At 40.7% G+C, this 23,221-nt stretch overlaps 1 protein-coding gene across 1 annotated transcript in view; it reads left to right on the top strand.

Annotated features, from left to right (window-relative positions):
• Positions 1-23,221, top strand: part of PHEX (phosphate regulating endopeptidase X-linked) — a 110,703-nt gene that overhangs the window by 20,386 nt on the left and 67,096 nt on the right. Inside the window, exons 5-10 of the mRNA XM_009665368.2 lie at positions 9,258-9,344; positions 10,458-10,684; positions 12,727-12,795; positions 14,246-14,362; positions 17,170-17,253; positions 17,562-17,707. Coding sequence (XP_009663663.2) covers positions 9,258-9,344; positions 10,458-10,684; positions 12,727-12,795; positions 14,246-14,362; positions 17,170-17,253; positions 17,562-17,707 — 730 coding nt within the window. The remainder of the gene's footprint in view (positions 1-9,257; positions 9,345-10,457; positions 10,685-12,726; positions 12,796-14,245; positions 14,363-17,169; positions 17,254-17,561; positions 17,708-23,221) is intronic.

Raw genomic sequence — 23,221 nt, 5'->3', positions numbered from 1 at the left:
TAGTTTTAGTAGAGAGGGAGTGAAAATTACATATGCAAATAGTATATTCTTCTTTTGGAATCCTGGAAGCAAACTTTTATTTAAAAACAATCACTTGCAGCAGACTTTATAAAAAGAGTTTGGGAATGTGGGCTCCAGACTGCGTGTGTCAGACTGTCCACTAGACACCTGAACTAGCAACAAGCACTGGCGAGCAAGCAGAAGTGCTAATTTGAAGTAAAAAAAAAAAAAAGAAAGTCCATATTTCAGGGAATCTCCAAAAAGCAAATATTGCTGTCTACTGGTTGTTAACAGAGAAAATGAGTTGTACTATACACTGCAGTTGTACAGCAGGAGAAATTCTAAAAAAGAATTTTATTTTTAAGGTATAAAAAAGTTTAATTAATTAATTAAGCCCTAAAACTATGTATTTGAAAGCTACTTTGGGTTACACTGGTGTCAAAATAGGGCTATAAATAGGTTTCTTTCCTCTCCACTGAGGTTTACCTTTACAGTGTTTTGCAGGCAGGCGAGAGCTAGCTCTGCTCACCTGCCGTGGCTTTCAGACCAAAGCAGCTCTGAAAGGTGGATGTGTTAGCGCAGAAACTTGATCTGAGCGGATAAACCTGTTAAGAGGGATACATTTTTGTGGAAACATTAAACAGAAGCACTTGCATTCTGAAGCATGGGGTGACTATGTGTTTGTAAGATCGTGCTGTGAGAGAATAGATTTAATTCTAAGAATAATGTAATCTTGGCTTGACTGTACTTGTCTTGTTCCCGAGAAATCTGTACAGCATTGAAATATGTCAATTAGGTCTATTATTTCCTTTTAGTACCCATTTATCAGGTTTTCCTCTTTGCAGAGTTTGTAATCTGGATTGTTTTTGTTGCTGTCTATCAGACTCATATTTTCATGTAGCAAGTTGGAGAAGTTACCATGGGTCAAGTGATCATTACAGTGTTGCGCATAATTTTAGACGTGGTGGCTAGTGTTTTTATTTTGAGGTAGAACATTATACTCCTCGTAGGCCTTGGTCCATAAACTCTCCACTGCCGGCTCTCCTCTTAACCCCACACTTTGGCAAAAAAAGGAAGTGGAAAGTAGATACACTAAATGAATGTCAGCTGATCCCAAACCATTTTGAAATAATCACTCTTGGAACATGTCAGTTTGCATCACTATAATTAAGACTGTACGTTTGTCTATCTGTGACTTCTGTAACAGCAGCATGATGCTAAACTCTTTTTTTTCTGCCCTTTGCATCTTGGCCAAGTCATTGCCGTGCAAGAAGGCTCCACAAGTCATAATAAGCTTGGCTTTTTTAAATCCAGTGCGCAGGGAGTTTGAAGAAATTGCAGTGTCTTGATTCAAGTATTTGGGTTCTGTGGCTTACGATTGCACATCAGGTGGCTCTTTTCACATAGCTCTTTGCAAAATAAATATGTAGTTTAAAAGTCAGATGTTCCTAACGAGGGCTAGATTAATCATAATTACACCACAGCTCAGGGACCCAGTCAGTGGCATTCTGTACACAAGTGGTGTGTGTCTTTGCTCAACAGGCAAGCATTTGCCACATGTATCCATATTCTTTGGTGCATGCTTGCCCCCCGTTGATGCACAAAGTTTGCTTCTGTTGCCTTCCCCTGTGGGAAGATTTTTTGAGCGGAAAAGTCACTGTCAATATATAACAGTGGAGAAGTACCCTTTTTCCTCTGCTTTTAAGCTGAAATGCCTCACAGGAGATCCTTAAAACTTCCTGCTGCTGGCATCAGAAGATCTCCTGCAGATTTCCAAAAGATAACTTGGGTTTTCCTTTCTCACAGAAGTACCACAGGATAATACTATCCTAGGAAGGACACAAAGATTGTGACTGATAGCTGGAGATGGGTGAACAGCTCTTTAATTCTTCTCATCCAACTGGAAACCCGACCAGGCAGGAAAGGGGTAGAGAAATGAACATGAAGAACAGAGTCTTTATTGCTTAAGAATTGAAAGAGAAATCCACGCTCTCTGTCATTACGTATTTGCAAAGAAGCTCTTTTTCCACAGGCAGGCCTCCTGCCTGACTAAAGGTTATTGGGTCTCAGGGAGTGATAAACATACCCTAGACAGTAAACATGTGGCTGCCGGCTGCTGCTACCCAAACCTAAGGGGGAGCATGCGGTTGCGTGGGGCTTTCATGGGGGCTTGTTGTGGGCATGCCTGAAGATTGCGTGCGTTCTGCCCTTGGCTGGGCACGTGGCTAGGTATGAGTTTATGCGTAGCCCTTGGGTGCCTTTCTGAATCTGCTGGTGATTTCCTTTGTGATGCATGGCAAATTGTTCTGGAGTCTGAGGGATACTGGGAATCACCTGCGCAATGCTGAGCAACTCCTACCATCGCTGACATTAACGGGAGCGAGGGACATTCAGCAGCTCCAAAGCATCGAGCTCTTTGGATTAGGCTCAGCAAGCTTTATGCTGACAGAGGAGCACCACTGAAATCAGTAGGACTCTGACATGAGTTAGATAAGGAGGCATTAGCCCTCTGTGGCTCACTTTCTTTATCTGTAACAATGGAAAATGTTGCATCTGTTTTGTCCCATGTGTCTAAGAGTGCTTTGAGATCCTTATCCTAAATGTACAGAATGCGATGCCAGGAGCAGCTGTTAGATTATCTCCTGTGATGTCATGTGTGTCACAAATGTTTATATTCCCCATGTTTTCAGCTCAGTAACTTCAGTTGGGATAAAATATGATTCACATAGTGCTAAAGTTTATCTTCCAAAAAAGCATCAAGTCTTGAAGATGTTAAAGGGGAGGGAATGTGGTCCATTGGTTGTTTGGCTCCAGTGCTTAATCACTGTCACTGCTGTATTGGTCTTCATCTTCTAACAGAACCTTCTCCTTTTGCCTTTTTTTCAAAAGACCAAAGATATTTTTGGCACCAAGGATTTTCTAATGGGGAGGTACTCACATATACTTTAATCCCATCACCCTTCCAGTGTCTTTTGTGACACTAAACAACCCATGCTTTTTAAATCTCTCATTGCATGGCATTTTTTTGCAGTTCTCAAGCCACCTTACCCAAAGGAAAACCCAAACGACTGTGACATTTTTCTGCACCCTGTCCAGCTGTTCAGCACTGGTTTTACAATATCAGCCCCAGAAGGGCACGCAGTGTTCCAGCCTGTCTCACCAGCCTGTGTGCAACAGTAAGATCAGCTCCCCGCTTTGATACTTTTCTGGTTTTGCAGTCCAAGACTGCTCTTTGCTCTAGCGTTGCCATGGGAATTCATGCTGAATTGCTTGTCTGCTTCTAGCTTTTCACTCCTTCAGGGTTACAACTTGCCAGGAAATGGGATGTCCCCTTTGGGTTCTTCTATAGCATTTCTTGTTTAAAGTCGGAATGTATTCCCACTGGTATATTCACACATGCAGTGCTTTTCCTTCAAAGTACAAAGCATTATGAAATATTTCCAATCATCATCAGATACCACTGTACAAACATTTGAGTTTGCAATTTCCACACACAGCAGATGTTTGTTAAAAGGATCGGAAGAAAATGAAAGAAAATAAAAAAAAGCTATCTTCACTAGCACAATATATTCTCCATGTTTGTGTTTGGAAAGTGGGTAAAACCTTACATTATCTCTCTAGAGCAGTTAACAAGCTTAGCTAATCACATAATTGAGCTGCATTCCTGAGAGAGGCTGTGTAGGTAGAAAACTGTCTGATAGCACAGAATATATACAGCCTGCAGATCAGGATGCTAATAACTTAAATCTATACATGTTGCTCTTTCCCACAAATCTGCCAGTACATAACCTTTTTCGTGCATTCCAACTCAGATGAGGAAAAAAGTAGAGCGTTTCTCAGTACCGTAAATAAAATTAGGGGTTTGAAACTGAAGCAAAGCTGTGTAAGACAGTAGGCTGGAAAATCAACAAGGGCTGGAAATGGAAAGTAAGATTAAAGGTAGCATTTAGCCACAAGACTATTCTTAGCAACTTCAGAATAGTTAAATATATACCTATATAAAAAAATACATATACAGACACAGACACATACACATAAAATAGCAAAGCTTGTAAAGTGAATTGCTCTCTTTAACAGTAGATGACTGCTATTTACTGTAGTGTAGCGAAGCTCAGGAAGTCTGCCTTTTTTTAGCACTCTTGTCCTGGAAAAGCACTGTCTGAAGACAACTTAATGAGAATCTTCCTTTCTTCCCTTCTCTCCTCCCACTTCCCCCTTCTGGCTGTGCCTTTTTCCTTGACTGACTGTGTAAGCACCTACAATTCATACCACTCATGATCATCGCCAGCTATGGCCTGCTTTTTTGTTAGTGACGCTGGGTCTTTGTGCTCTCTGCACAAGAGCCGGGGAGAGCTGTAATCTAAGCCTGTCTGACCGAGATTGCCAGAAGTAAAAGAACTTTGATTTGCAGTGGGAACTTCCCCTGCCCTCAGCCGCTTGGTAAAAGAAAAGGAACAGTGAAGCAGTCTGCAACCTCAGGAAGTCTAAGATACTGTGAACACCTTTAACTAGTTCCTCAGCGTGCAAGTGGCAGTCGCTTAATGAGGAGAATTATGTTACTTCACCATTGCGGAGCAGAATTACCATCACGTTTTGACACTTGTCATAACAATGTTCTGTTTGACGACAGATGTAAATATTGTGTCTATGCAGCCTGTGCATGGGGAAAGACCCCTTTGATCCCTAAGGGAAAAAAACTATAGAATTAATTTGAAACTGACGGAAACAAAAGATGTGACTGAAGAATAAGAGTTGTTTTGCTATAATAGCCCTCTGAACTTGTACTTTGCATTTGGCCAGGGACAGGTGATCATCAGACTCCTGAGCTACTGCAGCTTAGTAAGTTGCTGCATGCCAGATAAGCCACGGTTACAGCTCGTAAGCATGCCTTTAAATTATTATGAATAAAGAAAAAAAAATATGAACTTTAAATTCATGGTGGTTTAAGCTGTTTTAGTTCTCTTTGCATGTGCTGGTGGTTTTAGGCTACCATATTTTGCTTTGCATTTGCAATAGTCTACTGATGTAACCTCGTACCAGCGATAAATTGTTAAATTGTGATTACTGCTGGTCACTTTTGATCATGCACAGTGATCATGATTTCAATAATCATGGAAAGATCCTATGCTCTCTCAGAGAGTTGTGAATTAGCTTAGATTTTTGTTTTTCTAGGCTCTTGAACTGGATCCCTATTCCATGTTTAGCATTAACATTTAACTGGGAGGTAGCAAATGGACTATTGCTTCTAATTCTTTTTATATCATAAGAGTTCTGTATGTTGCGCAGTCTGGTCCAAAGCATTTATCCCTTAAAAATACTTATTTAAAGATGCAGCTAAAAGAGGCTGACAGAAGCAGAATAAAATTTTTTTCATAATCAGTGAATCTGGTGATTTTTTTTTGTGTGTTGAAATTGTTTATAGATTTAAGCTGAATTCAGTTAACACTTAGAATTTTTAAGTGGAAGATTAATTTAGGAAGCAGAAGCTTTTCATTTAGAAACATTTTTATTTTCCTTCAGAAAATGATCTGAATTCCAACTAAAAAATAAAAGGTGCAAAAAAAGACAAAACTCCATGCCCATCTTACTGCTGAGTGAATTGCTTTAGTCAAGTCACTGGGAACCCTGCACTCCCTAACTTAGCCACAATTTTTAATTCCAGACACTGGACTTAAAAATCTGTTAGACTCAGCTTCCCAACAGACTCGCACAACTTCATATGCTCTCCCAGCTAGGGGTGACAGCAGTCACCTGGAATGGCAGAGTAGGGAACTAAACAGCAGGTCTGTTCCTTTTTCAGTGAGTATCTTATCAGGCAGAACGTTACCTGACCTGTGGCAGTCTTTCTCTTCCCATCCCTTAGAAGGCTCCGTAGGAGTTGCTGTCAATCTGGTGTAGAAACAGAAAATCTCTTGAAGCCATTCAAATTCTACAAGTTGGAAAGACAGTTCCCCTACCCAACTATACCGAGAGTTGGATTTTGCTGGAGGTGCTGAGTTTGTTGTTTGTGTGATACTAGCTGGCATTTTCCACCAATATAATTGGGAAACTTAAAAGCCATGCGAGACATGAGAGCGGTAGCCGTGCTCAGACGGCACCTTGCAGTGCAGGTGAGAGCGCGGGGTACTCTTGAGGCAGGTCTGTCCGACTCGCAGAGGTCCCTTGGAGAGCAGCGACGCTTAAACCCGGTGGCAGCCACAGAAGTGCAGAGCACGGCATGCACCGACCCTCGATATTAGGTACTCTTGAGGGGTTGCAGCGCATGCAGAGCACTCTGCTACCATGGCTGGCTGCTCACACTACCTCACCTTGCTAATTTAAAGCTGGCTTGATTTGTCTACACTAGTTACTATCACAGCAGTGATTTCCTTTCCAAGGCTATCCTAACCTGCAGATAGATTTGTTCATTATCCATATTCTTCACTGGTATGCAGCACTTATTGTCTCTTCTTGCTCTTCTTTAAGAAGAATTCGAATACTCAAGGACATGTAAGATAAACATCTTTTGTGAGTTAAATTGGCGAATCTCTAAACCCTGTATTAATTAGCTAGTGCAGAGAGCAAGTAGATCTGATTGGTGCTCCAGACCTGAGCTTCTAAAATTTTGTGGAAACTTGGGGCTGAGGCTGAGGAACCTGCCTAGCCTAAAGAGCACTCACAGACCACATCCCCCATTTCAGTGCCCAGATATAGGATTCAACCATCACATTAAGGCTTTCAGGTATGGAGAGTGGATTTTACAGAATCAGAATCAAGGATTTTCTTCCTAAATTAATTCTGGGCAAACTGACAGTGTCTACTGCCTACTTCACTCTTTGCAATAGCGCAAGGAGTGTTACAGCTTCATTCTGTAGCGGAACAAGGTGATTCAATGGGAAAACACCAGGTCTGATTTTAATAGGATTTTATGCAGGTGTATTCCTAAAGTTGATTTTATTTTATTTGATCTCATTCATTGTCTCTCTCCTGAGTTTCAGCTAGGCTTTAGCTATTGAATTTTATTAGCTTCAAATTTCATGGCTGTGCAGCTCACTGGCAAGGAACAGAAGTTATTGCAATGGCTTTAACTGGAGTGTATTTTCTCATCCTTAGTTTTATGTAGGTTTGATTTATGATTGCTTCTAAAATTCCATTCTTAAAACATGAACAGATCTGATTATTCTGCACAGAACCGTGCACGCTAGTAGACATGTGTCAGTGACTGGTATTATATTGTGTTTAAGAAGCTGAGACATATTAAGAATTTGAAGATTTCAAACCAAAGCTGCTGCGAATCCTATCCAGCAGTAGATTTAGGGAAAATCTTATCTATAACGGAAACAGAATGATCTCATTACATTTCTCAAAGATGCAAGCACAAGGGGTTTTTTTGAAGAAGAAAGGGAAGTAGAAGGAGAGAATGAGTGGCAATTGTTCATCAGGTATTATGTGACTAACAAACAGTTTGATGTCAGCAATATGGCTGAAGAAATGACCATGGACTTGGTTTATCTGTATTATCTTGTTGCACTGCTTCTTACTGGAGCAGGCAGAGGACTGATTTGCTTCCATGAGTAGTACTTTTGTGCTTTCTCCCTCCCTTGAGTGTAGGTGCTCAGACAGGCATGGGTGAGGAATAATTGAAATGTGCTGTATGGCAGGTTCTTCAAGGTGCTGGGTAAATCCTGGGAAATAAGTATCTTTAGATCCTACCTCTAGTGGTCAGCTCCTAATACTGAGGGAGGTAATGCAAAACCAGACCTTTTTCAGCTATAGAATTTAGGGGCACCGCTAAGCTGTTACCTTTGCCTCCTATAAGAGACAACACTGGGGAAGAAACTGGTGAGTTATTGAAAGAGATGGGCTAGAGAGCAAGCAGCTGCCCCTAGTTGTGCAGGGGAGTGCTGCTCTTGAATAGCAAATGCAGTCAACTCTTTGTTACTCAGCATAAACCCCAGCCAATATGGGCAAAGGCGAAAAACAGTGCATTGACACCTGAATAGGCTCTACATGGGAGTGGTTTGGTTTTGCCATGGCAGGTGCTATGAAGTCCCGCTGTCCCTCTGCCAATTTTGGCAGGCCACTGAGATTCCAGCACTGTGCTTCCTTTTACTTTGTGAGTGGGACATGCTTCTTAGCTCAGGCATGGCATCGCATGGGGCCAGTCTGCGCTGTGCCTGTGCTCACAAACCCTCTTGAATCCCTGGGGAGTATGATGTAGAGAAGATGCTCTTGAATTTTTTCAAGGCCTCTTTGCTCTGGCTGAGCACCCAGCAGGAGGGACTTAAGGTGGTTCCAGCAAAGTCACTCTCTGCAGGGTTCCCGGTAACAGTGATGCAAAGGTATGAGACTCATGCAGGTTCTGCAAAAAGCCAGGTCAGATCCAACATGGTTTGCTGATGCAGTTTCCATGCAGTGCTCAAGTGCTGTCCTGCTTCCTTGATTGTGGAAGTGTTCACTCTGTGCTGCACCTGAGCTGACAGACTGCCTCTGTTGCTGAGCTTAGCTGGCTCTGCTTTTAGCCACAGTCGGTGCATCTGCAGCTACATCATGGCTAATTTACAACCTGTGTAAAATGGCTCAAGGCAATTGAGAGCTGACTGCTGACATTCAGACGCACTTTGCATGATATTTCCCTTCTATAATATGATGTGAGGAATGCAAGATTTGTAGAGGGGATAGATTAGGAAAAACTAGAGTGGCTTTCAGGCACAAAGGGAGCTGGCACCTATAGTGAGAGGGAGCTATAAAATACAGTTGTTCAAATGGTAGTTCAGCATTTGGTCTTCTGTGTCATTTGTAAGACTGAGGTTGTTGTGTGTTTGCCAGGCAAAGTGGGAGGTCCCTGCTGCTTGCAGCCGCAGCAGAGCTGGCAAAAGTTAACCTCAGTGGTCTTGCTCCTTGGACCCTAATTTCACAATACGCCTGCACCAGAGGCTAAGCCACTTGAAACAATTCCTGACCCTCCACCCTGGCTACTGATTCCTATCCTGGTCCCACAGTTTGCTGATGTGGCTGTTTGTGAAGATCGGCAATAAACCGTATCAGTCAACTGGCTTTAAAAGAGCCCTCTTAAAAAAACTAAACAAAAAAACATTGCGTGAGGGTGAAGGAAACTGAAAATGCCTCTTATGTCTGTGTTACTGTTTAAGAAAATACATATGGTACCTCATCCTTAATTAGCTAAGTGCTAAGATTAAAGGAAACACTGAGACAGGCAAACAGATAGCACCTACGTTTTTCCAAGGTATTGAAAAAAATGTCATTTCTTTTTTCAGCATTGCTGGAGAAACCTATCAGCAAACGACGGGACAGTGAAGCCGTACAGAAGGCCAAGATCCTTTATGCCTCCTGTATGAATGAGAGTAAGTGTCCTGTTTTGAGAGGGGCAGTTGTGTGTTAGCTGTATTTGTAAAGGCAGGCTCTTTTGCTCTCCACTGAACTCCGTGAAGCTCCGTGCAGATGCAGAGGTTTTGCGTATTGGATTCGACTGAATGCAGAAGGTCCTGTGTCCGTTTCTGAAGTCAGCTACCGAGACTGAGGTACATTAAAGCACCAGAAGCAAGTTTTACAGAGACATTTGCATGTCAGGGAACTGTAAAAGGTTACTTACCTGTGCAAAAGGATACTAAAGCCATGCCCTAGGGAGTATTGGCTTGACAAGTCAGAGGAGCCTGTTGTTTTTGGACTCTCTGATGGAAATTTCACAGTCATGGTGATGTGTCTGTGAACCTGGGTCTGTCTATACCCATCCCTGTGGAAATGCTATGAAGAAAGGGATTTAAAGAATGCTGGGGGGCTGGGAGTGCAAGGTTCTTGAATTTTAACTCTTGAGTTACCTGGATGTCAAAGCAGTTTGGACTGGACACCCCATAGCTACATGCATGCAGCGTTCTTCCTGAGCTCATGGACATTGCTGCAAGGTGATGTACACTAGCTAGGGCGCAGCACCATGTTAACGTAGCTGCGTGAGGGAAATCTGAGTGCGGAGGCAGTAGACGTTGTCTTTCAAAGTGTCCTTTGTCCTTCTGGATCTCTTTCAGGATTTCTTTCGCCCTGTGCAGGAAATAAGTTTTTTCGTCCAGCATGGTCTGAAACTGGCTGTCAGCAGTTCGGATGATCAGTCTCACAGTCTTGGTGATCAGATGCTGACCTCTCTAGCTTTAATTGCACTCAGTAACCGCTTTTGAAAACCATTTGAGTCTCTATACTGGTTCCGAAGCAAGGAATACTTTTTTCATTCCTTTCATTCCTTTTTTTTTAAAGGCACTGATTTGCCCCATGTTCCTTGGTCCAGATAAACTGTGACAGGACTCTCCTGCTTCTATGTTCCCAAGTAGAGCAGAGGCATTAGGTTTCAGCTGTTGTGTTTTGTCTTGCCTAGAAATCGATCAGTGCCAATAAATCTTTGTGCTTCATGTGGCTGCTGCTGGATTTGAATTGTCTGGAAAGTAATTGTTGTCACTTTGACATTTCAGATAAAATTGAAAAAGCCGATGTGAAACCACTATTAAGTATACTGAAGCATTCACCTTTCCGCTGGCCTGTGCTGGAATCGAACATTGGACCTGAAGGATTGTGGTCAGAAAGGAGGTTTAGCTTAGTTCAAACCCTGGCAACTCTTCGTGGTCAGTACAGTAACTCTGTCTTCATCCGTTTATATGTGGCTGCTGATGACAAAATCTCCAATCAATATATCCTGAAGGTACAATACAGTATATCTAATAGGCTTCTTTTCATGTTATTTTGTGATCTCATTTTTTGAAATGTGTTCAGGAACATTTACATTTCAATTGTTGCTAATATCTACTGACTTACAGATGTGTGTAGGTGCCAATTAATGGGAATTTGGAAGAACTAGATACCAAATGCTTTTGAAGAATATTGACTCATCAGTTGTATGAAGAATGTTTTTTTGTCTCTGAAGATGAGGAATGGTGTATCAGTAGCAGATATTTTGAACCTGAGATATTTTTCTTTAGTTGAAAACACATTATCTTATACTTACATAGCACCTTACAACATAGAGGTGTCCAAAACATGTTCAAATCTAAAATACTATATTTACTTGCCTTTTTACTGAACTGCTTTTACTTTTGAATCAAAACGTTATCAGATGGTTAGCAGTGTGTGGTATTAAATAATGGTTTATATTAGTGAGAAAAAGACAAAAAAAATGTTGCCTAGCTGTAGTCTGAAGAAACTCCAGAGAGAATTGCAATTATTACTCTGAGATGTCATCACGGCAAGCCTGAGAGCCTGGGCCCAAATACATTGTTGTTGTTGTTTACGACATAGAGTATCCAGAGTAGACCAGTACTTCACTACTGCAAGAAAATAGTACAGGAAGGCAAGAGAGAAGGGGCAAAGTAGTTATTACACCATTCATCAAAGTTATTACACCATTCATTGCAAAAAAAAAAGGTATGATGCTTACATTCCTAGCATCTTGGTTAGCTATAGGAATATAGCCATATTTAGGGATTAAACAACAGTTGACTGTGGTGATCCTGGTGTGGGTGTTGATTTTGGCTCCGTTCTTTAAAATGTCTTTGACTGAGGCATTTCCCGTGTATGAAATTTCAAGGGTAACTTTTCCCCATCTCTAGGACAGTCTCCTGAGCAGTCAAGTCAACAGCAGATCAAGTTTCCTGTATCAAGGAAGTCATTTTGCTAGGATGCTGTTCAGGTCTTGTCTGAATTGCTTTGGCTTGAGATTTGCTTCAAAGAACTGAAAGAATAGAATCAAGAGGGGAAATATTTAGATATCTCTCAGACCTTTCAGTCCAAGTCACCTGCTAGTGGTGGGTTTCAGTATATCCTTACTTTTGATCTCTTGGAAATGAATTACACCTAATAGTATTTTCACTCAGGATGCTTAGTAGTACTTAAGAATTACGTATCTAAATAACTGAATACGCAGTTCAGTGTATGAATACTGCATTCATACATGGTATGAATAACTGTATTCCTTAGGGTAATCTGTTGTTGTTAATTTGATTAAGAACTTGATTTGCAGTATGCATCTGCCAGCCTGTTTTCCACTTTGTCAACATTTTAACAAATTCTCGGGAGTGCAGATGTACCGTAAAGTATTTCAAACTACTACTTGTGAGAATAGCTCTCTTGCAAAATTATTTTTTCCTTGTTCAGCATTTCCAAATCATGAATGGATCAGGAAAAAGAAATAGAAGCTCCAAATAAAACTTTGTTCAGAATTGAACATGATCTTTTTACCTGAGGGCTGAAGAAGCTGGTTAACTCTTTTTGTTTATTTCTCGTATTTGTGCTTTCTTGGTTTCATCTGGGTGTCAGACCTGACTCTTCGGCCAGGAAAATTTGTACAGGTATTTAAAGCAACAGTCACTTAATTGAAATAGACCAAGTTATCTGAGGTTTGCTACTGCCACGATACACATCTGCAAAACATAAAGAGTATATTCTTTTCACTTTAACGTGCTGAAAAAAGGTGATACAATCTCTTTCAAAGAATCAGAATTGCACTGAGCATCACTCCTACTCTGCCATTAATGAATGATTTGTATTAATTTGTTTGTAGAATATTTTAAAGCTTAAGAACGTCAGTCAATAGGGAAAAGATGACATTTACTCATTCACTCATTTGAGATTCTAGTTGTGTTTGTTTAGGTGAGTTTCTATAAATGTAGAAATATGAAATATGCTGTAGGCTTTAGCTTTAAAAAATACTTAGGAATTTAATCATTAAATTCTCTTTCCTATTAACAGCTAGATCAAGCAAGCCTATCTCTCGCATCTCGAGAGGATTATCTAGAAAACACCACAGAAGCTAAATCTGTAAGTATCATTAACTACATCATCAATTTTTGCTCAGTGGTGTGGGGTTTTTTTCCCTTCACTGTTGCTTTTGGTTTGTTGAGCTCCATAGTGAAAGTGGATTGTGGTTTGTTTGTTTTTATATTTTTCAGGATTATTTTCTATTAGAAAACACTACCACCACAAACACTCTTGCAAAGTTTCTCACACTAGCCTAATTTTTTTGTAAGATTTGGTTTGCTCAGTTAGGCCAGAAGTCTGAACATGTTTCAAGTACCATTGCAGATTACTATTATCAGACTAACTTGAATTTACTTAACCAAAGGGAACAAGCATTCCTCAGCAGATTAAGTGCTCATTTCCTCTTCTTCCTCTCTTCTCTTTATGATTTCTCAGTGCTCTACTATAGCTTATCAGTAAGTTTCTTGCTACTTTTCTGTGGATAGCAGTCGTGAACTGATGATGTTTGTCAAAGGGTTTTAGGGTATGTATCAATATTTGACAATGGCAATACCTTTTTTCCCCACACTTGGTGAAGAACTGTGGGCCGTATCCCGTTCATGAAGCCCAAGGCTCAAAGAAAACAACCACTCAAATTTTCATGGGGGACTTTAGTCATTGCTATTAACGTTTTACAGTTTTGCTTCCCTTTTGAGTTCCTTGGAAAGGTAGTGAGTTTTCTAGCCACCTTCATCTGACTAGATGATGCCAGAATCCAAAGAGTTGTGTCTTCTAAAAGATAAAAGCTGGTAATGTATTGGAATATATTTTTGCTCTTGGTGGACTATGGGCCGGTAGGATTCAATAAAAAGCAATCTAATCCCTCTGAAACTTCTGGAAGATCATGGCAGAGGGGAGGCAGTGTGCAAACAGTTATTGTATCATTACATACAGTGTATTTTGCTCACGCTTGTGCATACACACTGAGACTAAATTATGCTTTGTTAGGATAGCCCGGGGAAAACCAAAGCAGTGTAGTAGGTATACGCTTGTAGTGCTGTGACAGGGATACAGACGGGAGAGAGAGCTCGAAGGGCTCTTTATTTCTCTACCCTCTCAGCCAGTAAACTTACAGAGGTATGTAAGTACTTCTTCAGTGTTGCACTGATCACAGTATGAGTCTGCGTAAAATATTTGTGTACACACAGCCATGATGTGTAATGGTATCATAAGAGCTATAAGAGTTTTCAGTCTAATCCAGAAGTGTCATTTGCATATCTTGAAATTTGTGCTCAGGGGACCGCAGCATGTATCTCTGTCTCTCTTGCACAATATATTTATGGGGCTATTTCCCCTTTTCTCCTTGACGAAAAAGCAGGCACTCGAGGTAAGGAAAGTACTACTTTGGTTGCACAGGCCTAAAAGTACAAGGTATTCTATTCCTTACTGTATCTGTGCGCTAGTGGCCTACTGATACAGCTGTGTTCAAGAGCAAATCCAGTGGTCATTTCACTCTTTTTTGCCTTTACAGTACCGAGATGCCTTTTTGCAGTTCATGGTTGATACAGCAGTGCTTCTGGGTGCAAATGCTTCACGAGCTGAGTCTGATATGAAGTCAGTTCTAAGACTGGAAGTTAAAATAGCTGAGGTTGGTAATTTTCTCCTGTGGGATTGAACCTAACTTTAAAAACAAAGTGTAATCCTGTTGCAAAGTTACAAAATGGAAAGTTATTATATCAACAGCCTTAGCAATAATATTTTTTGGAAGAAGAAGGAAAAGAGCAGAACCTGAAAAAAGGAGGAGTAAAAATTCCAAAACAAAATAATCTTTTTGCATTACTTAACTGTGAAACTCATCATTTTATTCTAGGAGGAAAAAAGCCATAACCAAAGACATTTGGTCCTTTGCAATGTTAGTATTAATTCTGAATTTGAACAGAATGTGAGTCCCTGTGGTGCAGCTGATGCTACATTACCATCTATTCAAGAAGCAGACTGTGATGATTCTTTGAGGCACAGACTAAAAGTAGTACAAGATTGATGTAGGTCATTGGCACTTCCTAGTGAAAGGATGGTGGTTTCAGCAGTATCACAGTTAGTTCCTGAAGTGCTTTCTTGGGGTACCCTGGGGTAGAGAACAAGAAACTCCAGGAGTTTTAATTTATGGGACCAAGCTGACTTTAGTAAAGCTAAAGCAGATTTATAGCTGGCACTCAATGTCTGACTGATTTACTCAGCCATATTTTTGCACCTTTATGGAGCTTAATTTAGGACTGTTACAGGCCAAAGCAGCATTTCTGCCTCCGTGTATGCATGTGTTAGTATGTCTGCTTCAGGAATCCTGCTCCTAGGAGTTGAAATTCCCCTAATGTTTCTTCTTCTCCCAAAGCTAGAGAGAAGAATTTCCCTCAGTGCTGAAACCAGCAAAAGTTGGGGCATACTTGGCACTGATGTGCAGAATTGCCAGCTGAGCTGAGGATTTCTTTACATCGTGAAGGAAAGCAGCTATCTTTCCCACTGTTCACTGTGAAATGCTGGGTGTGCTGTTACTAGAGAAGGCTGTTGTTCAGGACAGGTGATGCAGTGGAAAAATGACTCTTCCCGGGGTTCTGCTTTTGTCATCGAAAGGAGGAAAGGCAGTAATACTTTTTAATAGTGCTGTGCAGAATTGAGGGCCATCCATAGTAGTGGTAAATCAATGTGTTTCCATCTCTCTGCTGAAAGCAGAGATGAAATTTTGTCAGACTTCTAAATAAAGCCCAATATTCAACTTCAATTATTTAGCGCCACAGTCCACTGTCTGGTACTACTGGACAAATACGTCTTTGTGACCTAGTAGATTGAAAAAACAGGAAATGTTTGTTCTGTTTTAGCGATGTGATAAGAAGATTCATGGCTACCTCTGGTAGCTTCAATGCTTTACTTGCCAAATATCTAAAAAGAGCTTTAATTTGCAGATTTAGTGTATATGTGAAGTTGCCAAATAAGATGACATGGATCATGTAACAGCCCTCTGGGTTAGTAGTGCATATCTTTATGGAACAAGCCATACAGGCTCACACTTATCTAATTTCCCTTTAGTATGAATAATCTCCCTAAAATATGTTCAGATATTAGGCATAAGTCTAGGGACATGGAATGCTATGTGATTCCTAATGAGCATGGTGGATTATGTAAACATCCTAGTGTGATTTCAAGAAACCGTCTTGTCTGTTGTCACTTGGACTTTTACTATACCCCCTGTTCCTTGTGTTCATTTTAAGTGAACATATGTGAAAGAGGATTTGTGTATAAACTCAAGAAGATGAGACAGCAAGGGAAGGTACTGTGGACGTAGGAAGGAGCAGCATACTTGGGTAGGGCTTGCTGTGCACAAGGAAGATTTCAAGTTGATTTGAATTACCAGGGGAAGTATGAAAGTTTTATTAGAGTAAGGGAGCGAGTGGGTTCAGGAAGAGTTTAAAGATTTGTCAGATAAATACAGTTTGCAGAAAGGGAGAAGAAAGTCATATTTTTTCTGTATGGCTTAAGCAATAGTAAAACCGCAGACGTTTACTGTAGAAATTTTATTGGAAAACTGCCAATTGTCTGGTTAGTCTGGCGTCAAACTCTGTGTCCTGTTTAAACTGTCCAGAGTAAAACCTGTTGTGTAGGATTTACCTTAGAGCTGGGCTGGAATTATCCTGAGGGATTCTTGTATTTCTTGCGCTATATCTAGTATTTGGTCTGTTTTTCTGTTGTGGACCAAGCTGCCATCTTGGAATCTGAATATCCCTTGTCATTTATAAACGGACTTGCTTTATATTTCGGATTTCTTTTGCTATGTCCTTGAACTTTGATACTGCAACTGACCCTAAGGCCTGGCATTTCTGCTTGCACGGATGAGAGGCCTAGTTGGAGAATGTTTTAGCTCGTATATGGCCTATACAGTCCGATCGCTTGCTATGGAAAACAGGATATTGGGGAAAAGGAGGAGAAACAGGGGCTGTTCTCCCAAATGGGGTCAGACCTTGGCAGGGCACATGTTCTAATCCAAAAGAAGAAATGTGTTCCCAGCATCCCCCATCTCAGATTTGACCTTCAATACTATATAGTTTTGAATTGGTTTCTATTTGCGATGACAGGATGAATTAGTATTAATGGGTTAGGTGTGTTCTCTTAGGAATCCACAAACATTTCTTTAGACCAGTTTAGCTCTGATTATACCGATGTGCTCAAAGGAGGCCTGTGGCTCGTTAAATACCCCAGAAATGAGTTAAACCTACAGTGAACCATTCTCCACCTCTCCTAGTTAATTGCCATTCTCGGAAAGGGAAGTTAACATCATAAATGCTTTGGAAAATGAGTGGTGGGATAGTTCTACACTAGGGTTATGATGGACAGTGATGATGTAAGAGTGGATCCTTGGAAGCTAATCTTTGTTTTCATTGCCTTTTTTCTTTTTTTCCCCTTCAGATCATGATTCCATATGAGAATCGAACCAGTGAAGTGATGTACAATAAAATGAATATATCAGAGCTTAGTGCCATGATTCCACAGGTTAGTTGGGGATCATTACAAAATTATTCTGTTAATGTCTAACATATATAATTAAAGTTTAGTGTGCAGAGAGCATTGTTTTAAAGGAATAACACTACGAATGTGTGTTTTCAGTTATAGTATCTGTTCTTGTAAATACAGTTGCAGCTTTACTAAAGTTTGAAAACAGTTGTAACAGCAAAGTGTTATAGTTCCTAATTTTTTAATAAGCAAATCTGTGAAGCCGTTAGTCTCAAATATGTGAGTTAATTAACATATCATCTCTCTTCATAAACTTTCTTTAACCAGTCTTTTCTTTGTCATTTCAGTTTGACTGGCTGGGGTACATCAAGAAGGTGATTGACCCTAGACTCTACCCTGAACTTAAAGATATAGGTCCTTCAGAAAATGTGATTGTCCGTGTTCCCCAGTACTTCAAAGATTTATTCAGGATACTAGAAAATGAAAGGAAAAAGTAAGGATCCTATGATGGTTTCACCCTTGCTTATGAGGGGACAGCAAATGCTGCATGCTTTCTGGGTTTTTCAGGCGCCCCAAATGTTCTTGGAATTGAGACTTTGTTTAGGCAAAAGGTCTGCTCGGAGCTGTCTGAATGAGGCGTTAGCTGTTCGCCTGTGTGTAGTAAAAGCACCTTTCAAGCACCTTTTTTACTTGAAAGAAAGCAGAGGTTGCAGTAAAGCTGCTCCTTGCAGATGGGTCCAGCCTCTCATACTTGTGTAGGGTTAGGTCTTAGCACGAATATATGTAGTGTGCCACCGCTTTTAAGCTACCGAAGAAAGCCTTCTGAATGGACTGGGATGTCCATGCCTTGTATCTCAAAGTTAGTTATATCAGTGGGGATAAAACGGTGATTTAGAGGCTGCACATGCAGCAGGACAACAGAGGATAGTTTACCCCTGTGTAAAAATACACATCCATGCAAATATATTCTATAACCACAAAGCAACCCCTTGAGGCTTTTTCCATTAAGGTTTTATCCAAGAAAAAATTGACTCTGAGTGTTAAAGAGGAGTTAACCCAGCCTGTGTGTCATGGCAGAGGGAGACTGGAGTCATGGCCAGCAGGAATGGCCATGCCCATCTTCAGGGAAGCTCAGGACCAGCTTCCTGGTTGCTTCCCAAAGGCTGGGAAGAATGGGCGAAACCACTGTCCAATTTCCAGTATATTCAGGCTGTGTATCTTATAGCTGATAAGGGTTTATGTGAGTGACATTATAGGCATGTTCTGCTCAGGCTTGCCCTAAGATAACTGCATCATAAAATGTTAGAAACGGCAAATAAGAGAATGCTAAACTAAACCCAAGCAGGCTTCAAATTCTTGTACATAAAATCCATCCAAAGAGTCACTGCGTGATAACAAAGACCGTGTTTATCTATTAGCTGATAATGTTCATTACTTAAAATGTCATAGTTTGCTGCAGAAGTAACCTTGTTAGCCGGCTTGAGAATATTAGGAAATCTTATTAATGCAAACCCCTAACAAAGCCGCCTTAGCATTTGCCTCAAGGGTGAATTCTGAAGGCTTAACGATGATTTTTTCCTATGGGTAATCCCATTTGTCACTCTCCATATGACATTTAAAAGGTTAAATTAATGCAAACAACATGAATTTGATTTGTTGTAGTAAATATTTCTACAGAGAAATTCCTAGTAAAGCATTCCAAAATCTTAGACTTGCTTCAGTGATTAGAACGTGAATTAATTTCTGCATCTCTTCAGGAGATTCAGCATCATTAGGAGAGGCAGTTGAATACCTGGAGGTATTATTGTGGATGTAAATACACTTTTACTTTGACTGAGTTCATATTCTTTTCAGTCACAAAGCTTGTATTCCTAAATTGTACTTTTATTCCAGCACCTTTTGTGTGCCCTTCCCAGGTGAGCACCTTGCTGGCATAGGCACTATTCAAATGTGGATCAAAAAGATGCTTCCTGCCCTAGTGATTGGGCGATCCGCTCGCTCGGTGAAGTTTGTTTCAGGTGGAGGGAAGAATGGAGTGAAAATTAAGTCTGACTGCGGAAACAATTCTCTGTGATGGAAGTGACAAGTCATGGGGGCTCACAGTTGACATATTAAAAACTGTTCCCTCGTTCCCTCAGAGAACCTGCTAAACAATTTTGAATCATGAAATCATCCACATTGCAATGTTACTAGAAAATAGCATATAAGCAGGGTGCAGAGCGAATTTCATAGAATCTGCTTGTTTTTCACTTGGTAACACCACTGAATATAATCAAGTGACTGCATTGGACTTGAAATGTAGTGGCTGCAGTGTGGTACAGACATAACCTGGACTATCCTAAATTCCCAAGCGAGGGCGCAGCTTCGAGCCTAGCCCAGGAGCACGACCCTCTGTTGCCAGCTGCCCAAGCAGCTGAGTAACTAGTCTTCCTTAAGCCTGGGCTAGCTAGTTTAAAGTCACGGCAGGAATTCAGCGCTGAAGTAATTCACACCTTCTTCGTAAGAAGTCTTCAGTGATTTCTGCAATGTACTGGCTAATTTTTACTGGAGTCTACATCTGCTGGAGAAAGAAAAAGCATATTGTGGAGAAATAGATGTAGCTCTGATGTAAATAAAATAACGGCACACTTGCAGCATAGCTGTTGCTGTGTGGTGGAGGGGACTGTGCTGGCAGCAGTTAGGAGCCCGTTATTTCCCATCCCGGTTACCTGTGTGCTGGTGCATTCTAGCTGAGCAATAAATAGGATACAGTAAAAGTGTGTCCTCGTTACAGAGGTCTTTGCAGCTGTTGTAGGAGGTAGTTTTACAATTCTCGTGGATGTCAGATGAATAGCTGGCTTCCTGTTGCTGATCTTACTGCGTCTTTGCAGTATGGGGCAAGCAACATAGATGTACAAATCTAGAAGTACTCAGCAATTCCTACAGCCTAAGGAGGAAACTTTTTTTCAGAAAGGGATTTTTTAGAAAGGGGGTACTAGATTTCCTCAGGAGTCCTCTCTTGCCTCTGAAAAATTAGTTGGAACGCTAAGTTAGAATTATTTAGCTTGAACTTGTGCCTTTGCAGTACAGACAGAGGTTCTAAGTAGTTATAATTTGATTCACAACTCAATTATGCCTACAAAATTTAAGTAGATCTCAAAATTTGTGTAAGGGATCTATCTGTATTAAAATGCCAATGAATTTGTCCATCTGTCTCATACTAAATCTATCCTCTTTATTGTCACTGCATGTGTTGATTAAAATATTACACAGTCATGGAACTTTACGTGCGTAACCTATTTTATTCCCAGAGAGGATACAGCATTCCTTAGCACATATTCATAAGTGCTGGTATAATTTTAACTGTCCCAGCAAACAAGCTGTCTACCACTTCCTTTGGGAGTGTGCATCACAATGACAAGTCATCTTGGTTAAGAAAGAGTCAGCCTACACTTCTTTCTGTAACAACCGTTTTTGAAGTTAAAATGAGGGCCTATGTACTGCAATCTTCTCAAAGGTTACAACAACAAGTGCTCTAGTCTCATCGGAAGTGTGGATGGGATTTTGTATGTTTTATTTTGGTGTTGTATTTCACTCCATGACCTCCATGTGAAGAGGTCAACTTCTCGGAGCCTCAGTGACCTTCTTTGTGGAACTGGGATGAAAATTACCCCCAAAATATGTACTGCAGGCATTTTATAACTGAAGAGTGTTATTTTTTAAGCCAAATGAAGCCGTTCACTATTTTTAAGTTTATACAGTTGGCCAAAAAAGCAAAATAAACATGCTAAAAATAGGTAAACAGATTCAGATAAAATATGAATCTTTCTAACAATAATAACAAATAAACATTCTTCTGGCCTTTGAAATGAAACGTTTCCTGTTTTGTATGTATCTTATGCATCAATGGATTCTAGTGTGTTTACAGTCAGGAATTATTATAATCTCATCAGAGAGCTTGATTTTAGGAAGTTTCAGCTCTCTTTGCCTGGCCAAATTAAAATAAACCTCAGTTAGTTGTGGGATATTTTCAGAAACTGATACCTGCCTTCATAATTTATGTCTGTTACAAAGTTTTTTGAATTATCATTAATATTTATGGCTTTGAATAAGTCACCTTTTCAAAATTATCCTTTACAAATTTCAGTCATTCATTCTCTACCAATTTGAGCAAGCTTCCCCAACTTGGAGGTAAGGATAAGTACCTCAAAAAAAGAACAGGAAGCACACAGAAGGGAGAATTGTTTTTGGTTTTAGGGTTTTTATTTTTTTTTTTTTTTGCCAGTTAAGCACTAAATTGTGACATGGAATTGCTTCATGGCAGCGGTCTACTTCGCTGAGGTCTTCTACCTAAAAATTTTGATGGAAATTAAGTCTTTAAACCTTTGAATCTATAGGACTCTCTATATAAATACTGTTTTAGATTCACCGAATTGCGTTCTAATAAACTGTAGGATTTTGTAGCTGCTGCAGGAGCATGGATGCCAGCCAACTCTGCTGAAATACCTGCAGCACATCGTTGTGAGGTTTGTGGAATTTAGGTCATTTACAAAATAAACTAGAGCTGAGATCTTTTAGGGAACTTTAGCTGCAGCTGAATGAGGAAAGTCCATGAATTTTGAATGAGCTTAAGCATTATCTCAGAATGGCTTGATCATTTAATCACAGCTAACTGTTCTGGCTGTTGTAACATATACTGTGCTATAAATGTATATTATTCATGCTAAAAAGCATTTGTCAGATATATTTTATGATTTGCATGTGGTACGTGATATGCCTGCATCCTAAAGGAGAGGGCATGCCTAGTGTTATGTGGCGTGCCTAGAGCTGCACCTTGAGTTGCACAGGATGAATCCAGAGCTGAGAGCCTAGGAAATGAAGTGGGGGGATGTGTTTGCTGCGGTGCTCTCTCTTTCCATTTGTGCTTTGTGAAAGTCTCTCTCCACGGCGAGAGGGATGATGAGGAGCGTAAAAAGGCAGGGCCTGCAGCAATCTGCTGACCCTCTAGAGCTGCTGCCACTGGCCCCAAACGCTAGTGAGCGTTCAGAGTCTGGCTTGGTGGTGGCAGTTAGCTAGTTAGTGGCATTAGTAGCGTGGTGACAGCTAGTGATTGTACTCTGTAGTTTTTCTATTTGAGCCAGATTGACCATATTTCTAATCTTGCGGAATATGCAGACTTAACCAGTTAGTAACACAGGTGCTTTGTCCAGACTGCCACTGGATGTACACAACTGTAGCATGGCTATAGGTGAACATGCAAAACTGTGCTAACTTCAGTCTGGCTCTTGTGCCAGCTTCAACCCGGCTAGAACAGCTCACAGCAATACCCCAAATCAGGTGATGTTACAGACCACGTGTCTTCCCAAGCTGCGGACCTCTGCGCCAGGCCAGAAAGCCATGTTTTCACAGTGTTAGTATCTATACTGGTGCTTGCCTCAAACCTCTCCATTTTCGCCTTATTATCAGCTCCCCAGTTCAGGGGCCAAGAGTTTAAGTTTGCAGCAGTAGCATATCTTGAGCTGGAGGCTTGCATAGGTAAATTGGCAACCTAGCGGTTAGAGGCAAAATTCAAGTTATGGCTTAAGCGAATGCTGATGTGCAGACAATACCCCCACAAAATGAGTTTATAACCAGTTATGATCCGGAAGAGGGAGTGGTAGGGGATGCATCCGGAACTGAAGCTAACAGAGTGACACTGTACGAACAGCTAGACTCCTCCGCTCCGACAGGGACCAAAGGCTGAAGAAATGGGCTTTTTGGGAAGGAATTTTGTTCAGACAGTTCATCGCAGCATCTTCTGGTGCGAAGGAGCAATTTTCCTCCATAGGGAAAAACCTTTGTGGTCTGCCTAAAATGTGATGCAATGTTCAGTCTACAGCAAACAACTTCTGGATAGCTATAGCTCTAGAGCAATGACTATTGTTGAAAACTATGTCATCTATAAGGCAAAATGAGCATAATGTATCTAGGCCGTTACTGGACTTGTTTTTGAGATTGTGTAAAGTTGAATGGCCTATTTTGCAATGCA

The sequence above is a fragment of the Struthio camelus genome, chromosome 1, assembly GCF_040807025.1.
Source record: "Struthio camelus isolate bStrCam1 chromosome 1, bStrCam1.hap1, whole genome shotgun sequence".
In the NCBI taxonomy this organism is placed as follows: Eukaryota; Metazoa; Chordata; class Aves; order Struthioniformes; family Struthionidae; genus Struthio; species Struthio camelus.
This window is presented reverse-complemented; position numbering and strand designations above follow the sequence as displayed.